We start from the raw sequence: 19,043 nt of genomic DNA on the forward strand, positions 1-19,043 counted from the left end.
GGCTATCCACCTGTTTCCGCGGGAATTTACTGGGGCAAGAATCTGGGCTGCGTCCGAATTCAGCCCCTATGCCCTATATAGTCCACTATGTGGGGGTTCCGCCATTTTGTATTAGTGTCCGAATGTATAGTGAGCATTATTGTACCCTAAGGTAGTGGACTCAAGTATCCCACAATGCATCGGGGAAAGTAGGGAACATGCGATGGTCACTACAGAAGCGCTTCCAACCCACAATGCATTGCGCTGCCTCCTGCTTGCACGCGCACACGCACGCGCACGCGCACTGCACTTAAAAACAGCTGAGGCAGAGGCAGAAGTCAGCAGCAAACGCACTAGCTACCACGACGGTGTAAACAACACGCTGGACGGTGGGGCAAACTTTTGAATTCGGACGCAGCCAAGATGGACCGACCGGAGCCGCCCGCAAAGGAAAATAACACGTACAAATGTAAGTATTTTTCTGTAACTTTCGGTTTGTTGTTGACGTGTAATACATATTGCATTGTGTAATGTATGCATTAGACCATTATACGGTACAAAACACAGCTAGCGACCACTTAGCTCAATGTAAGCGACACAGCTTTGGTTAACATGCTTGCTAACAATAGCCATCTTCGGTACAGTAACGCGCTCCGTTAACTTAAAACTACATGGGCTAAATTATAAATATCAATTGTCTCTTCAGGGCTTGATGAAGATGTGAGGAGGTTCATTCAACTGAGGGGGGAGAATGACAACCTGTTCACAGGACTTCGGAACACCTCCACAGCTGGATGGGAGTGAGTACATCAAATTCTTGTGAAGGAATATCTTATTTTGATCAGTGGTGGAAAAAGTACTAAATTGCTTTACTTAAGTAAAAGTATCAATACTGCAATGTAGAAATACTCTGTTACAAGTAGTAGTTCAGAGTTCAAAATGTACTTGAGTAAAAGTACAAAAGTATTGGCATCAACATGTACATAAAGTAGTAAAAGTACTCATTATATAGACTGTACCATTTCAAGTTTTCAAATGTATAAATATCTATTGAAAATAGCAGATCTACAAGCTCACATTGTGAGCTTATAGATCTACAATAAATATGTGTATATGTATATTGTATAAATATCTCATGAAAATAGCGGATCTACAAGCTCACATTGTGAGCTTGTAGATCTGCAAGCAATATGTATAACTATTGCATAAATATGTATAAATAGCAGATCTAGAAGCTCACTCGACTATTCAGACATGCAAAAGTGTCACTTTTCAGCTACAGTCACCTTTTTGAACCCAAATAGGGCAATTGTGTGACACCTGACCCGAAAGAAAACAACATGTTGTCACCTTTTTCACCTCGGGGCTGTTTGCATGCCTGCTATTTTCAAATGGCCGAAATGTATATAGGGCTGAAGTGGTTAATGTATGTTTTGTATGTATGTAAAAGTACAATATTTGCCTCTGAGATGTAGTGGAGTAGAAGTAAAAGTATTGGAAATGGGAAATACTCCAGTAAAGTAAAAAATCCTCAAGTGTACTGAAGTACAGTACTTGAGTAAATGTACTTAGTTACTTCACACACTGCTTTTGATGTGTGTATTCATAACAGCAATAAAAGTAAAATTACACTTATGTTTTGGCTAGGATGTTGTCTTTCAATTTTGTTTTTGTCTTATGTCTAATAACTTATTACATTTTGTAGACTTGTGTTGAGAGAGCTGGGGCTAACAGGTGTGGTGTCCCCTGCCCGAGCTGCCAGGAAATGGGAGAACCTCAAGAAGACCTACAAGGTTTGGATTCATTGTATTTAATAACCCTAATGTAAGCATGGATGAAATGTCAGTTTGAGGTTTTTTTTGCTGTATTCAGCATTTGAAATGAACATTACATTAATTTTGCTCTACAAATACATTGCAATGTGTGCAGGAAGTCAAGAAGCCACCATCAGGGAGTGGCACTGAATCAGGGGAGAAGACCGCAGCGAACTGGAAATGGTACGAGCCCATGGAGGAGGCGATAGGTGGCAAGCCCTCCATCACACCACCCTTGCTTATCGCCACTTCATGGGCAGAGAACCCTCCCAGCTCAGACTCTGCATCATCATCATCTAAAGCCTCCCCTGATTCAGTGCCATCAGGGTCCACAGAGAGTCCAGTGCCAGCTAAGAAGCGCCGTGATGGGGTGTTGGAGCTACTGGAGAGGGCAGAGGAGAGAGAAGAGGAGAGGGCTAAAAGAGAAGAGGCAAGGGAGGAGAGAATGCTCAATCTCCTCGAGAAAATTGTGGAAAAAATGTAAAATAAGTGTCTGTCAATCTGTCATTTTTTATTTTAACCATTATCTTATACTTTGTCTATTCAAAAGTAGCAGATGTACAAGCTCATAGCACGAAAGTAGCAGATGTACAAGCTCATAGCACGACACTTGGTGCTGCGCTATGAGCTTGTAGATCTGCTATTTTGTGCAAATCTTTGAACACATATTTGTAACTCAAATGTTTGCTTCTGGGAGTCTACAAATGTAAAAATATATTTTATATATATTTTATTCCAGGGACCCCCAGAAGCAAAGATTTGAGTTAAAAATGTTTGCTTAAAAAATATATATATTCAAACATTTGCACAAAATGTTCACGATTTAAAAAAGATAGCAGATCTACAAGCTCATAGCGCGGCACCCTTGTATATCTGCTATTTTTTGAGTAGCCAAAGTTTAAAAGAATTATTTAAAGTGTTACACAAATGTGTTAAATGTGAATAGTGGAAAAAAATGTAAAATCTTACTTTGGTTATTCAAAAATAGCAGATCTACAAGCTCATAGTGTGGCACTCGGTGCTGCGCTATGAGCTTGTAGATCTGCTATTTTTGAAAAAATCATGAATATTGTGCAAATCTTTGAATACATATATTTTTTTAAAGCGAACATTTGTAACTCAAATGTTAGCTAAGATGGCCAGTGTTATTTTAACAGAAAGCTATACCATTCGATCAGATGCAGGCAGTGTGTGACAGTGAGTGCACGTTTCTGGACATATTCGTTGGATACCCAGGCTCAGTCCATGATTCTCGGGTGTTGACGTTTTTTTTTTTTTATTATATATATATTTGGCCGGACCCCCACCTCCAAAATATTTTATTCCAGGGACCCCCAGAAGCAAAGATTTGAGAAATGTTTGCTTGAAAAAATATATATATTCAAAGATTTGCACAAAATGTTCACGATTTAAAAGAATATAGCAGATCTACAAGCTCATAGCGCGGCACAGAGTGCTGCACTATGAGCTTGTATATCAGCTATTTTATTCTTAAGTATAAAAGAATGGTTAAAGTGGTTACACAGATGCGTTATATGCAAATAGTGGAAAAAATGTACAAATCTTATACTTTGGTTATTCAAAAATAGCAGATATACAAGCTCATAGCGCGGCACTCGGTGCTGCGCTATGAGCTAGTAGATCTGCTATTTTTGAAAAAATCATGAATATTTTGTGCAAATCTTTGAATAATTTTTTTTTAAAGCGAACATTTGTAACTCAAATGTTTGCTTCTGAAAAAATATATATATATTCAAAGTTTTGCAAAAAATGTTCACGATTAAAAAAAAATAGCAGATCTCCAAGATCTGGCTATTTCAGCTATTTTGTTTTAAAGTATAAAAGAGGTTGCACAGGTGCGTTCCCCGTTTTAATGGGTTGAACCCTGGTTTAGTGACTCAGGTCCAAAATGTGACTCGGGACATTGCACTTTCTATGGCAGTTAAAGTTTTTGTTTTGTTTTTTGTTTCTATCTTGCACTACTTGTGGCCAAAATGTAGCACAATGTTTGTTTTTTTGGGTTGTTACTCTCTTGTTAGAGAGCCCAATTTTTATATTGTTTTTTTTTACACAATTTACCTGGTAAGGGGTAAAAGTTCTATTCATGTTGTTACATGCAAATTTCATGTTGGTACATTGAAAACCAAAGAACATTTGAAATCATTTAATTTTTATTCTCAAAATAAATGTTTTCTAAACTGGATGAACATTTCTCATATGAACTCATTACTCACACTATGCTATGACTATTTCTACAACTATTTACATGTTACATCTTAGGAATACTATATATTTCAATAATCATTGTTACTATATTATGTATATATATGCCATATTATAAATAAATGATGAATAAATTAATGACGATATAAATATGGCTATTTACATTAGGTCTGTAACTACCTCATTCAAAATGCCACCCAATAGGCCTGTCAGTCATGTTCCTTTTTTTACAATGACATTACATTAAATGACAGAAACAGAATTAGAAGATGGGGAACTGATTAGTGCTGCACTTGCTATATTGAGCTTTTTTCTTTCCGTCTACATCAAAACAAAAGCTCAAAGCTCAACACTATAGTGAAGCGTTGTGAGCTTGTAGATTTGCTGATTTTGCCTAGTCTTCCCAGTGGTTCAAGTGTTTAAACATAATCATGTTCATTCAGGGCTTCAGGAGGGTTGGCTGGGACTGAGAGGGCTGCAGCAATGCGGCCACGCAGCTGTTCCCCATCCTGCTGGTCCTGTGGGTGCTGACCACCCTCATTTGGCTCCTCTTCCTCTTCCTCAGGCTCAAGGGTATCTCCAGCTTTGAGACAAAAGTTGTGCAAAATGGCACAGCAGGCAATGACCTTCACCGCAAAAAAAGGGTGCACTTCCAGGGCCTTGAAAAAGAGGGAACGCCACCTGGTTTTCAGGATGCCAAAGGCCCGTTCAATGACAGAACGGGCCCTTGCATGGTGCCTGTTGAACCTGCGTTCCATTGGGTTCCTCAGTGGCTCTCTGTAGGGTGTGATCAGTGCAATTGGGTCAGACAGGCAGGGATAGCCACCATCCCCTAGGATGCAGTAGCCCTCAGGTGGGTACAGTCTTTGGACATACATTGGGGAGTTTTTCAACACCCGAGAATCATGGACTGAGCCTGGGTATCCAACGAATATGTCCTGAAAGATGCACTCACTGTTACACACTGCCTGCATCTGGATCGAATGGTATAGCTTTCTGTTAAAATAACACTGGCCATCTTTGAGAGGGGGCTTTATTCTGACATGACAGCCATCAATGCTGCCCACAACTCTGTTGAATGCTGTGTTTCCAGCACGATTCCCAAACCCCAATCCAGTTACTGGGATTTCATCAGGGGGTGGAAAAAAGATGACCCTGTTTTTGATCCTGATGACCTGGTTTGCAACTCTATGGACGATGTCATGCACCGTGGAGCGTGGGATGTCAAACGCTCTAGAGACCACACGGTAGGAGGTTGCACTTGCCAGCCAAAACAGGAACACCAGAACCTCTAGGTCATGACCCCAGCCGGGGTCAACTGGAGATTGGAGGGTTCGCACAAGAATGCCTATTGAGCGTCGGGAAAGACGGAAGTCTGGACGTAGGTCCCTCTGGCTAAAGTACAGTTTCAACACTGGAACATGGCGGTTCACAACGCAGTACTGATCTGGGCGTTCACTCTGCAAATAAATAGAGATATAATAGTAAATAAATAATAATGATAAATAAAGATAGTCTGTTAACATGGGGTCCTGAAATTAAGTATGTGTCTAAACAAAGTTATACTACAATCCAAAGTAGTTGCTTATAAAGTGTAGTTGCTTATATGGGCTTCTTTCTAAAGTGTAGTTGCTTATTTGGGCTTGTTTCACCTGTAATAGTTTACTAGGTTATGTCACTCAAAACTAACTAGAGCCCAGTGGTGGAAAAAGTGCTCAAATTCTTTACTAAAGTAAAAGTAACAATACTGCAATATAGAAATACTCTGTTACAAGTAAAAGTCTAGAAATAAACAGTTACTTGAGTAAAAGTACATAAGTATTGGCATCAAAATGTACTTAAGTACAGTACTTGAGTTTACAGTTTAGGCATTTTAGCAAACGCTCTTAATGCAGAGCGACTTGCAGTATAATACATCATAATACATCATCATTCACATAATACATCAAATGCATAAAAATATTCATCTAATAATAAAGTAATACATAGTAAATACATAGTAAACCAATAATATAATAATAACTAATACATACGTAAACCAAGAACCTATCATCAGCCTACCTTGAAACTATACACACTATACAACAATGATCTGGCATCTGTCTACATAACATGATATCTAAGTTACATTTTAGCCTTTGCATAATCCTGCAAAATGTACTTAGTTACTTTATAACAGTGGTTCTCAACCTTTTCAACCCGGGCCCCCCCAAAAATAATCATATTTGAACCCTGATAAGCACTTGGAATGTAGGAGTTGAGGCATTCGATTTAGATGCCTCAACAGATAGATATTGTGAAAATAGCAGATCTACAAGCTCACAGCATGTGTTGTGAGCTTGTAGATCGGTTATTTTCATTGTTTTGCCACTTTCTTATATGATTTCACAATTTGGTCAAGGTTTTGGTCAGTTTTTATAGTAGGCCTATAGTTTGTTGATTACTTTTGACCCTCCCTGGGGTCCCAACCCACGGGTTGAGAACCACTGCTTTACGCCACTGCGTGTGCCATGTTTAATTTGCCCAGGAGAGGGTGTAACTGGCTACTATGACAGTATTTTGTTCATATTGAGAATTACTTTTTACTCACAATGTCACGTCTTCCCAGTGCAGCAAGTGCTGCACTTCTCAGTGTCCTCTGTCTTCGAATTCTGTTTCTCCGTTTCATCACAAGTAATTGTATAATAGCAAAAACAAACACACAAAAATTTACAGGCCTATTTGGTGCCATTTTCCAATGCCTTGTCACCGGAGAAGTAGAACAAATTATTAAATGGCTTAAAAGGCTTTGAAGACAAAAGATGCTTTTGTGACTTTTGTTTTTCCCTCTCTTTTCTTCCCAACCTTCCACAGCCTCGAGCGGTCGAGGCGATACGGATCTCAAAACAAATGATAGTCGCGCGAAAATATATGTGCATTTATTTGCTTTATATATATATATATATATATATATATATATATATATATATATACATATATATATAAAACAAATAAAGCAAATAAATGCATATATATTTATATATATATAAAACAAATTATAACATTTTATTATATTCATTTGTTTATTTATTTACAATAATTATACTATATGCTAATATTTTATTGAAATTTGCAAGAATAACCTATTGAATGTGAATTGTGGCATGAACATATTTGTATTAACCTATTTATTCATTCATTCATTCTTTCCTTCATTCATCCACGAATACAAAAAAACATTCTATTTATATAACATTATTTTATTGTGATTGTGATAAATGAAACCCTCATAATTATGTATTTCTCATAATAACATTGCATCATGTTGGTATGTTATTTACAATCCAGAATCATTGGGGAGTTAATTATTCATTGCTCCAACAGCCATCCGATCGGCGTTTTAAAGGGATATTTCACTTTCAAATAATATAAACATTTAAAAAATATATTAAAAATAAATGAAAAAAGTAATGGAAAAATCACGGCCCCTCACGCATTAGAGTGTCCTACCAATGTGTGAGGGGGCCGTGATTTTGCCATAACTTTTTTCATTTTTTAAAAATATTTATTTTTAATATGTATTTTATTTGAAAGTGAAATATCCCTTTAACCCTCTAAGACCCAGCGATGCTTTAGAGTAACAATTATATTTTATAAAGAAAGGAGTTTAAATAATTTGTTTTTCTGTTATTTTTTCACCTCTAAATCCTCATTGGGTCCTATTGTTTAGTCTTACAATGCCATTGGCCAGGATATTTGCATATAAATACCCCCCACAGAGCCAGGAATCATCACAACTTGAAAAATCTCTGTTGGAACAGATCTATTTTTTCTCTGGAAGATATTCCTCACAAAAACGTAAGTAATATGCCTGTAATAATAGTTTTGGTGAACATTACAATGTCTAGAACATGTACATATGTTATTATTGTGAAATATATTTCCCAAATTTAAATTAGAGCATGATTCATACTTGTTGCTTTTGGTCAACGTTGGGCCCTCTTGGTTGCAAAAAATACAAGGGTAGGCCTAATGTTCACCTGCTACTGTTCAGCCTCATATATAGTTTTCACAATAGATTTAAACAGTTATATGTGTATTTCCCCCACTTTGCATTACTATATATATATATATATATATATATATATATATATATATATATATATATATATATATATATATATATATATATATATATATATATATTGAGCTGTAAGCCTCAGAAAATGTCCACCCAAAGTTTCTCTTTCCCCCTAAACAATACATATTCAACCATAGTTTAACCAATATATTCCCTTGTTATTTCTCAGTATGTTTAATTTTCTTTCAATACTACAAGGACAGTGGGACCAATGTGGTAATTTTTGGGGGGTTGTGGGGGTTGTTCATTATTCATTCGAGGGGTGGTGGGTACTTAGGGGCAATGTAATGATGATGACCACTTAGGGGCAATCATCATCAAACAATAGGTTGGCCAGACAGTATTGTATGACTTGTGAAATGTTGTGAGCAGTGATGTGTAAGAACTTAGCACTATACTAATGGTATGTCTTTATTTCATTTCAGAATGCCACAACAGAAAGGGACTCGCTTCTCAGCCAGGGATGTTCTGGATATCGTGATGAACGGAGAGAGTGATGTTGACATAGACATCAATGAGACTGATGAAGAGTCAGATGAAGAGGACTGTGGCATGGGGTCCAAAGAAAACCAACCACCCCGTGAACCACCCAGTGAACCCACTGACCGCCCAGCAGACATTCAGCCACCCCAACTGACCAAACCCGCTCAGCGCCGTGATTCAAGATATCAGTGGCTGAAAAAGGACTTCATCAGCCCTAATACAGACTTTTCTGGCCCACCTCTGACCTCTGAAGATATGAGTTCTCTCCAAACACCACTGCAGTACTTCCGCCAGTTTGTGTCCAAAGACATGATTGACACTCTCACAACGAAGACAAACATTTACAGCTTTCAAACAAAAGGAACATCAGTCAACACAAGTCCAAAAGAAATTGAGCAAATGTTGGGGATGTATTTGAGAATGGGCCTTTCTCCAATGAATGGATGCCGGATGTACTGGGAAGCAGACACACGACACGCGGCTGTAGCTGATGTGATGCCACGCAACCGATTTCAGACTTTGTTGACCTCGTTACATCTGGTTGACAACTTGACCGTGCCAGAGAAGGACAAGAAGGACAAACTCTGGAAACTCCGACCATGGCTGGATTTGTTCAGAGAGAAGTGCCTACAGGTGGTTCCAGAAGAGCACAACTCTGTGGATGAGATGATGATTCCATTCAAGGGAAGATTCAGTTCCATCAAGCAGTACATGAGAGGCAAGCCACACCCCTGGGGCTTCAAAGTGTGGGTCAGAACGGGGATCAGTGGCGTCATCTGTGACTTTGACGTTTACCAAGGGAGCATCGATGGCGTACGAGCCAAATCTGAACTTGGCTTGTCGGGGGATGTCGTCATGAAGCTTGCTTCGACACTGCCCAGCGGGCAGAACTACAAGATATACGCAGACAACTACTTCACATCTGCTCCACTGGTAGAGAGGCTCCTTGGTCGCGGCATTCACTACACGGGGACAGCAAGACAGGTAATGACCACAATGATAACAAGTTATATGCTTTTAGTAATCCTTTTCATATTGCTTCTGTATGTGTGCTTCTGTACAACTTACTAATAAAACCATTCATTCTTTCATTCAATCACACAGGTCCGCCTACCAAACCTCACCCTCGAAGATGACAAAAGCTTGAAGAAGAAGGGGAGGGGGGCCTTTGACTACAGAGTCGAGAAGGACCAGAGCATTGTTGTGGTCAAGTGGTTTGACAGCAGGGCAGTCACTCTTGTCTCATCCTTTGCTGGAGTGGACCCCGTGGATGTTACTCAGCGCTGGGACAAGGCCAGAAAGACCTACATCGATGTTCAAAGGCCATACATCGTGGGACTCTACAACAAGAACATGGGCGGTGTGGATTTGCTGGACTCCCTCACAGCCTTGTACAAGTTCCCTCTGAAAGCCCGTCGCTGGTACATGTACATCTTCTGGCACACCATCTACCTTGCTGTGGTCAACGCCTGGCTGATCTACAAACGGGAGTGCCAAGCTCTCAAGGTCCCACGGAAAGACGTCCTGAAACTCAGACTCTTCCAGGCACAACTTGCATCCTCTCTCATTCTGGTTATTAGGTTTCTTTACTACATATATTGTACAGATTTTTATTTTGTTGTTCTTTTAATAAAATTGATTAAAAAATATGGCTTATTGGTGTTATTATTCATAATGTATACTGTTCTGAGGCCAAATATTATTCATAATTGATCTGAGGCCAAATAATAAACCATATAAATCATTAAGTTGTTTTAGTGAAGTATTTACACATTTGCCATGTTATCCATAAAAATGGCCTATAGGAAATTTTGCTACCTGATGGACCCAACGTTGCTAAATGTCAACATTTGCATAAAAACTTACCAAAACATATATTTTTTAAAAACATTATATTTTCCTCTTCTAAATACTCCTACAAGACCATCTGAAAGGTTTTTAATTTTTTTTTGCAAGTACAAATATATCCGGGTCTTACAGGGTTAATTGTGCGACAGCGATGACGCAATAGACGGCGACCCGAGTAGTGTCCGATGAGTTCACTACTATAGTCAACTACTTCTGGATCCCCATATAGGGAGTAGTGTCCGAAATGTGCTCACTACTATAGTCAACTACTTCTGGATCCCCATATAGGGAGTAGTGTCCGAAATGTGCTGATGAGTTCACTACTATAGTCAACTACTTCTGGATCACCATATAGGGAGTAGGGAGTAGGGGATGAGTAGGGGATTTCGGACGCAGCAGTTTCCACCCCACCACCACCACCAGCCCAGCACCACCACCACCACCACGTCCTGCATGCCTGCGATGGAGGGAGGGAGGGAAACCTCCTAGTCCTAGTTTGAATTTTTTGGTTAAAAGTGGGTGTGGTGGTTTGTTTTTCTAATTTGCCGAGTGGCCCCTGAGCCATCGAAGTTGAGTAGCCGTGCCCCTATAGTGGGATGACATTGGGATGCCTTTTTTGTTTTTTTTCTTAACCCTTAAGTTCTGTTTGATTCACTTGTTGATGTTTGTGGGTCATTTTGACCAGGGTGATATTTGGTAAAAAAAAAAATATATATATATATATATATATATATATATATATATATATATATATATACACACACATAAAATTGAACCAAATCATCATCATACATTGACTTTGTCGCAATTTGTGGAGTATGGGTGTAGTGCAAAAAACAGTTTGACATGTTCATCACTGAAAGTATGAGTTGTATAAGTTCAGAGTGACTGGCAGGGGGTGAACAGTCAAGAGAGCCACGTGTCAGGTTGCTGACTTTACAAGGAGGAGGACATGAGAGCTACTTAGCCTCTACTGGGCATATTTAATGAAGTCTGTGTGCTGTACAGGAAGAAAAAAAATCTCTTAATAATATAATAATAATAATAATAATAATAATAATAGCAAATTCTATTAATATTTCAATATAAATAAGGAGTCAATATTCATAAGGAAATCATATAGGCTAGTCAAATAATTCATGGTCAAATAATTCAAAATCTCCAATTCATAACTTCATGTAATTAATCAAATAAGATAGGCAAAATATAATAGAGAGTTAAGCAGTAAGCAGGATAAACAATTGATTCTACATTTCATAATCTATAAACCAAAGGGAATAATCATAACTTAAATACTTTTTAAATAATGTCTCTAGGGGTATTGTTCAGGTGGGAGTGACTGACAGGGGTGAGCAGGTAATGGTCACCGGTCAGGCTGACCATATAAGGTGAATGAGAGGAGGCAGAGGCAGAGAGCTCGATTTAACCCCGGTGTGGTATATGTACTGAAGGAATTTGTGTGCTGTACAAAGGAAACAGAAATACAATATTTTTGCATTAATAATGATATCCAATATAAATAATAATTAGCAATTCAATTCATCTTCAATATTACAATAAGGAATAAGTCATCAATATTTATAATGAAATCATTCATAATGTCATTGAATTAAAGCATCGAATAATATATAGATAATAAACAGTTAAGCAGGGCTTTTAATTTTCGTGTCGGGAGGTTTGAATGTTTGTGGTGAAGATCTGAACCGAAAGGAGTGGCGTATATGTGTTTAAATAGTCCCCAGCAGCTGAGTGGGGCCGGAGAGCAAGCTGCCATGCACGTGCACACATAGGCTTGAGCCCCTGCCTTTTTACCCATTGGTAAAAAAGGTGCCCTCTCCAGACCATGAATGCAGCATTTATTATGGTGAAAAATATATGGTGAAAAAAACGCAAATGCCCTACTCGAAGGCAGCATTCAAGGCTAAGAGAATTGCCCCTTTCTTACTCTCTAAACACCGCATCTCCAGTAAAGCTTGAGTATACCTAATTGAGCGCTGTCGACGCGTTGTGAGCTTATAGATCGGCTATTTTCGGTACGTGATACAGCGCGCAACAAAGTATATGTCCAATCGAAACCTATAAACCTGCCGGGCGCACGCACTCACATGTCCATTGTCCATTCAACGAGGAGAGCAGACACACACAGAGAAGCGCAGACAATCAGTTTTCCGTCTTAATTTGAGACAGATACAGTAGGTATTTGTGGACAAAAAATTATTATACTGTTAATTTCCTCTCTCTCTCGCTCTTTATCTAATATAGCCTTAGATAAAGACTCTCGTAGATGTATTTTATCGATTTTAACATGTTTTATCTCTACGAGAGTCTTATCTACCTACCCCCCTCCCCCCCCAGATTGCTGTGGAATGTCAGCTCCAAAGACCGTACTTCTCCAAACATGTACAGATGCTAAATATAAGGTGCTTACCCGCTTGCCCCAAATGTTAACTTTAAGGCGTGTTTGTGCAATGTATTAGTCCATATCTTTCAATAAATAAGTATTTTAATCCCGTCTGTGGCCAATTCTGTCGGAGTTTCCCATTGGGCGGTGGTGACGGGGCGCATCCGGTGAAATCCGGAATTACACTCAATGTAAACAGGAAGTAAATGAGGGGGGGAAATGGCCTTTGGCCACAGACGGGAACAAAACACGTCTTTATTGAAAAATATGGACTAATACATTACACAAACACAACGGACACCGAGTTAACATTTGGGGCAAGCGGGTAAGCACCTTATATTTAGCATTTGTACATGTTTGGAGAAGTACGGGCTTTGGAGCTGACATTCCAGGGCAATCTGGGGGGGGGGGGTTGGTTAAGGCTCTCGTAGAGATAAAGGATTTCAAAATCGATAAAATACATCTACGAGAGTCTTTATCTATTTAAACTGCTCATTTTACTTTGTTAACCAGTAATTTAAGGCTATACTGGATTGTTAGGGCAGGCTGGGTGGTTGTTGTGGCTGTTCTGGCAAAGATAGTTTTTTTGTCAATGTGATCAGGACAAGAAGGTTGTGTCCCACTGTTGTAGAGTAATATGCTGAATTGCTCATATAGATCATCAGTGACAGTAACTTTTGTGTGAATATTGTTCATGTTTGTGGAGTTCTTTTTTCAGTTTAACCCTCGATTCATAGTGTTAATTTAAAATGAGATATTCCTCTAAATCTGGGTAGAAATGTAAAAAAATAAAGACATCATCCGGCCGGCACCAGCAATAGGTGCCCTTTTGAAATTCCAGCCCCTGCCTCTCCAAATCCCTCTGCACGTCTCTGCGAAGCTGCCATTCAATCATGATTGATTTAGGTGATTGAGATGACATCATGATTTCTCCATGAGTCTTTTAACAACTTTGCTTTCGAGGAAAAAAACAACAACAATTAAATAGGTGTGGATTGCTTCAGTCAATGAATCAACAGCGGTCGTTAGCTCCCCACTGGGAGATCAGACAAACTTGATGGCCCATTCGCGCACACATAAAAGGTGATTAGGATCAAATGGCACTTAGTTTGTAGACAGACGCACAAGCCATGAATGGATGCCAGTGATCGTTGGTTTCGATGACTGTCGGGAGGTTTGTAGCGAGCTGTGTGCGGCCGGGGAACGAGCGGCCATTAAATTATAATTATTATGATTATTATGATTATTATGATTATTGTCATAACATAGCTAAACAATCCATTTTTACGCACAGCAGCCCAAATACATGTCATGGTCCAGGTCCACGGACAGTTCATTCTTCAAATAGGCCAGTAACATTAGTATTTATCTGATGAAGGTAAATACTATTAGAACTATACAGTTCTTATAGTATTAAATAAGGTGCTTAGGCTATTTCAATGGCATTCGTCCTGGGTTGTCAAACAGAATGATCACAACACCGTCACCAAGTGATCCAGTTGTCACTGTGCCTACGCTGTTATGTTATATGATGGTTGCAGTCACGTGTAATTGCGCATGACACATGCGTGCCACATATGTCTGTTTATTATAATACAATACACATGACGTTATACAAGCATTATATGATTTTGTTTTGATATTATTTCAACGGGGCATCATTCGAGAAGGCTTTCTGTCCATCAGTCATTCACTGATAGTCATTTTTATAATAATATGAATAATAATAACCATCTTATTGATATGCGCGGACTTTTGATTGGCTCTTTATCCGTCAATGATTCATTGTTTGTCAGGATAATAATGATTGGATCCGTTGAAATCATATTCAGATGTGCATGCGCCATGCTGCCTGCATATAGGCTAGATAGATAGGTCGAAATGGCGGAACTCTTGAAAAAAAAGAAAAGTGCCATGCTGCCAGTCCGACACTGTCGGAATGGCAGGTCGTTTATGGAAATGGAAAAGTGCCGCTACTCCGACAATTAGAAGTCAATGTCGGAGTGGGGGGATGTCGAAATGGAAGGCTGTTACCGGGTACAGCCACACATGTCCGTAAACGTCCGTATACGGACGCCGGAAGTCCCATACACTCCCATGTTAAGTTTAAAACCGGAAGTACCGTTCCGTTTTTTTTTAACATGGGAGTATATGGGACTTCCGGTGTCCGTATACGGACGTATACGGACGTTTACAGACATGTGTGGCTGTACCCAGAGAGTTCACTAACGCTCTGAACCAGGGCTACGCTGCTTCGTCCTCTATGCATGAACCCGAAGTTTACAAATTGTACTCTCACGGATGATCCGATCGTCTGATAAAAATATTAAGCATATGCCAAGTTAACTAAAGGTATATAAATGATGCTGAGCTAAACATGTTTCCTTAATTTCGAAGTTTTATAGTTAAACGTTATGATGAAAGTCCCCAGTTCCTCTCACAAAGTGACAGCTGTTGCGCTCGCCATGTTTATGAATGGTTAAAAAATCTTTTGAAACTAGCAGATCTACAAGCTCACAACGCTTCCACAAGCTTGTAGATCTGCTATTTTCAAAAGATTTTAATACATATTAAATTTGGGAAATGGGACATTCTGCATTCCTTTACTTTTGGTATTTTAAGTATATTTAATTTACTTGCATAATGGGGACACTTTAGTGTTTTATTTACCTTGCAGATGTCACCTCACCGCTGTAATTTAATTCATAAATATATTATTCAAAAGTTGTATTTGGAGTGGACTGCTTCAGGACATCTGACAGTTGGCTCTGGTATTTTTATGATCCATTTCACTTTCGCAAAGGGTGTTTAAACTGCTGTGTAGCGTAGGACAGCACTACGTAGTTCATGTAGGCTTTACGTAGGCTTCGTCCAGGAGGTCTTTACGTGCATGCTGTCTCGCGAATGTAGTTTTAGCACACACGTAACGAGAACCTACGACGATGGTATCTCCTGAAGCCAGTTCAGATGGCACGTAGGGCGCACACACAGCTGCTACTAACGAAGATAGTGCGTGGCGGGGTTGCTACTGCGCAGGTGCGTGGAGGCTCTTACGCAGCTTCTAGGCTACACACGAGCTCAAATTAGTTTGGGAAACCCGGCCATTAACAGTTACACAAACAATTAAAATCCACCCTAAACTTAAAAGCAATGTTGTGGTTATTTTTTGTGATGTGTTGTGTGGATATGCTATTATAGAGGTAAACTGATTGTTATCAGTGTTGTTGTCTTCACATCTAACTGTGGTGTTCCCACGTTACAATGTTTCCATTGTGGTCTTAGTTCTGCATACATGAGATGTTTTCAGCCCTTGCTTCAGTTATTGCTTCTGAAAGAGTCCCCAGTTCTTAAAGGCCCTACATGCTCCAAATTAAGCCATCCACCCACCCACCTTTTCGGTAATCACTTATCCACCTAAAGTTCCTTATTGATAAGACACCATACTCATTTTTACTGCCAACCAAACAGTCATTTTATGGAAGTCCATTGGTCCAAAAACCAAACAACAAATACCACAATGAAAGCAGCAGGTTTGTTTACATCTATAGCGTAGATATTTTAATACCTGGATACCGGCCAAAATGGCCGATATTGTGTTGACATTATGTGTTGCTATAATAATAAACATGTGGGTGTGCTATGGTGACCGGTGAGACGGTTATCACCGCAGCTCAGTGACGTCATGTTGTAGTATTCAACTTTTGTAGTGTTCCACTGGGTGGGTGGGTGACTAAAACTGGAGGATGTAGACCCTTAACTCAGCTCCTCAATAGTCCTCATCATCATTTGACTCTTTTGTCCCATCTTCTTCCCTCAGTGCAGAGATCCTGGCCTTCTCCTCCTGATGTAGGAACTGGTGAAGATTCTGAAACTGGTTGTTAATCTGTGTCTCTGTGTGTTGAGCTTGGACCTTAATGTGACCTGATATATGAGCTAGTTAGTTGTAACTTTATTAAAATCCTCCAGTTTCTCCTGTTTCAGCTTTGTTGATGGTTGTGAACTTATGTCCATCGTGTTTTTCTGAATGCTGACACACAAGGCATGCTAACTGTTCATCGTCCAGACAGAGGAAGCTGAGTTTCTCACCATGCAGAGTGCAGAGAACCTCAGACCTTGTTGACAGAGATCTTTGACTTCTCTCCTCTAAGAAGTTCTCACACAGGTTCTTCAACGCCAAGTTGATAGGAAGTTCGTCCTGGGAGGAGTTTATTTTGCAAATAGGACATTCCTTTTTCCATGTTGGTTTTCGTGTCCACCATTGCTGCAGACAGGCTTTGCAGAAGCTGTGGCTACATGACAGGATAACAGGATGTTTAAATATGTCACTGCACACAGGACAGGTGAGCTCCTTTTCCTGTTGAGTCAAACAGGAAGCCATTGTGTGCTAGTGGCTCCTCTGGAATGTTTCCTGAAGCTGACAGTCACCGGTGTTGCAACTTTACATCAGGAGTTCTAGTAGAGAAATCAGCAGGGTTAGAACTTAGAATCATGAGTATATGTATGAGAATTATATATATATATATATATATATATATATATATATATATATATATATATAGGAGAGGATCAGTGGTAGTTACCATGTAAATGTAGTATTGAGCACATAACTTATGTTATTTGAAACATGGTTTAAACTAATTTACCTACAATTCCTTTTATTGTACCCCGACATAGCCCTTCAATTCACAGCTAGTCAAATCAAGACACACAATATTTATGAAAGTACAAACTACATACCTGATTATTTCACGAAGTCCAGAAGAGAGAAGATCAGCTCTTAACAGCAACACAGATTAAAGTGACACCAAACAAAACAGAGTCCTGCTAAATACTCACAGAGGGTGTCTGATGGCCCAATCAGAGTGGGGTGGGGGTGGGACGCACCAACAATAGACAGAAACTGGACATCTATTGGTCAACAGCCCCCACTTAACCCTTCAGACCACTGCAACACCAAATAATCCACTCGCATGTCAAATCAAGTACACACACAGTTCATACAAAAGTAGACAAAAAAATATTTTTTTCAAATGTGCTCAGTTATTTTAATTAAAACATGGGTGCTCCTTAATTGTCCAGTCTAAGTCATTGGTTCAAGTTTGTTATAGTCTGTTGCATTTAGTGTACATAACAAAATTCAACCCTGCAAACAGTAGCACAAGGTTAAACTACTATCTAAAATAACTTACAATTCTGCTTCAATAATATTGTTTATCCCTTTCCCTCAAAGCTGAAAATTGACCAAACTTAATTACATGTGCCTAACACAAAAGCAAATGAGTCTTTCTTTGACAGGAAGAATACAACCTATAGTAGCTAGTTTAGCTGACACAACAACAATCACAACTATGACAAAACAGATTGTATCAGTGGCTGTATTCTTAGCTGCTGTTGTCACAGTTGTTATATTTATCAACTGTATCTTTATTGTATTAATTGATCTAATGTATTTTACTTTCTAACTTAATTTCTGTTTCAATTAAAACTGTATTAATATATCTTCCTTGCAGCACACTCCCAGCTTTGAGAATGACTGAATGTTCAACTTATCTGCTAAATAACAATCAGTACTATGCATTCTAGACAGTAAGGAACCATAAACTGAGAACAAAAAATGCATTTGTAATTTATTGAAACTACACATTTGTGTTTTAACTTTGAACTTCTTGGGCAGTGGGTTCAGGGGTCTTTGAGGGGTTTCCAGGAGGTCCCCAGCAGATTTAGTTAAGCATCATAATAAGTTCAACCACTTTAACCCTATATACATAGGCTATTTGAAAAAAAATCATTGGACCTTCTGTTCAAAGTGGGTTAAAAACCTTAGAAGTTATTTCACAGTTCACTATTAAGGATGTTGAAGTATAAGGCAAACAAGCGCTCCTCTTCCCCAACACAAAAAAATAACATGGAGTGGTGTTGTTGTGAATGGGTATGGTGCACCAATTTAATATGTTTGTGTGGAAACTCAGCATTTTTGTTATGCATTTAAATAAATAAATAAATAAATAGGTGCACCGGATCGGTTCTTTACACGGTTGTCAGTGGAGTGCTGACTGAGCTTACTTGCCTACATGCAGAGACTGGCTGGGTCAAATGAGCCTTGAGCATAACTGAAGAAGATTGGCTTATTAAAGCCTAAAGGCCCACATAATCTGGATCAAACTTTGATATGTTT

The 19,043-nt window shown here is 39.0% G+C and overlaps 2 protein-coding genes across 2 annotated transcripts; one reads left to right on the plus strand and one right to left on the minus strand.

The window, feature by feature from the left end:
- Positions 1 to 4,435: 4,435 nt before the first annotated feature.
- On the minus strand, positions 4,436 to 7,349 carry LOC308079632 (putative nuclease HARBI1; the record flags this gene model as incomplete). The annotated part of the gene is made up of 2 exons (XM_080421184.1): positions 4,436 to 5,334; positions 7,337 to 7,349. The coding sequence occupies 2 exons, from the start codon at positions 7,347 to 7,349 to the stop codon at positions 4,436 to 4,438; spliced, it is 912 nt and encodes a 303-aa protein (XP_080277310.1).
- A 1,680-nt stretch (positions 7,350 to 9,029) lies between these two features.
- LOC308079633 (piggyBac transposable element-derived protein 3-like) lies at positions 9,030 to 16,713 on the plus strand (the record flags this gene model as incomplete). The annotated part of the gene is made up of 3 exons (XM_080421185.1): positions 9,030 to 9,603; positions 9,724 to 10,199; positions 16,686 to 16,713. The coding sequence occupies exons 1-3, from the start codon at positions 9,040 to 9,042 to the stop codon at positions 16,711 to 16,713; spliced, it is 1,068 nt and encodes a 355-aa protein (XP_080277311.1). The 5' UTR covers positions 9,030 to 9,039.
- Positions 16,714 to 19,043: the final 2,330 nt, after the last annotated feature.

The sequence above is a fragment of the Gymnoscopelus braueri genome (genome assembly GCF_963280865.1).
Source record: "Gymnoscopelus braueri genome assembly, chromosome: 23".
NCBI lineage: Eukaryota > Metazoa > Chordata > Actinopteri > Myctophiformes > Myctophidae > Gymnoscopelus > Gymnoscopelus braueri.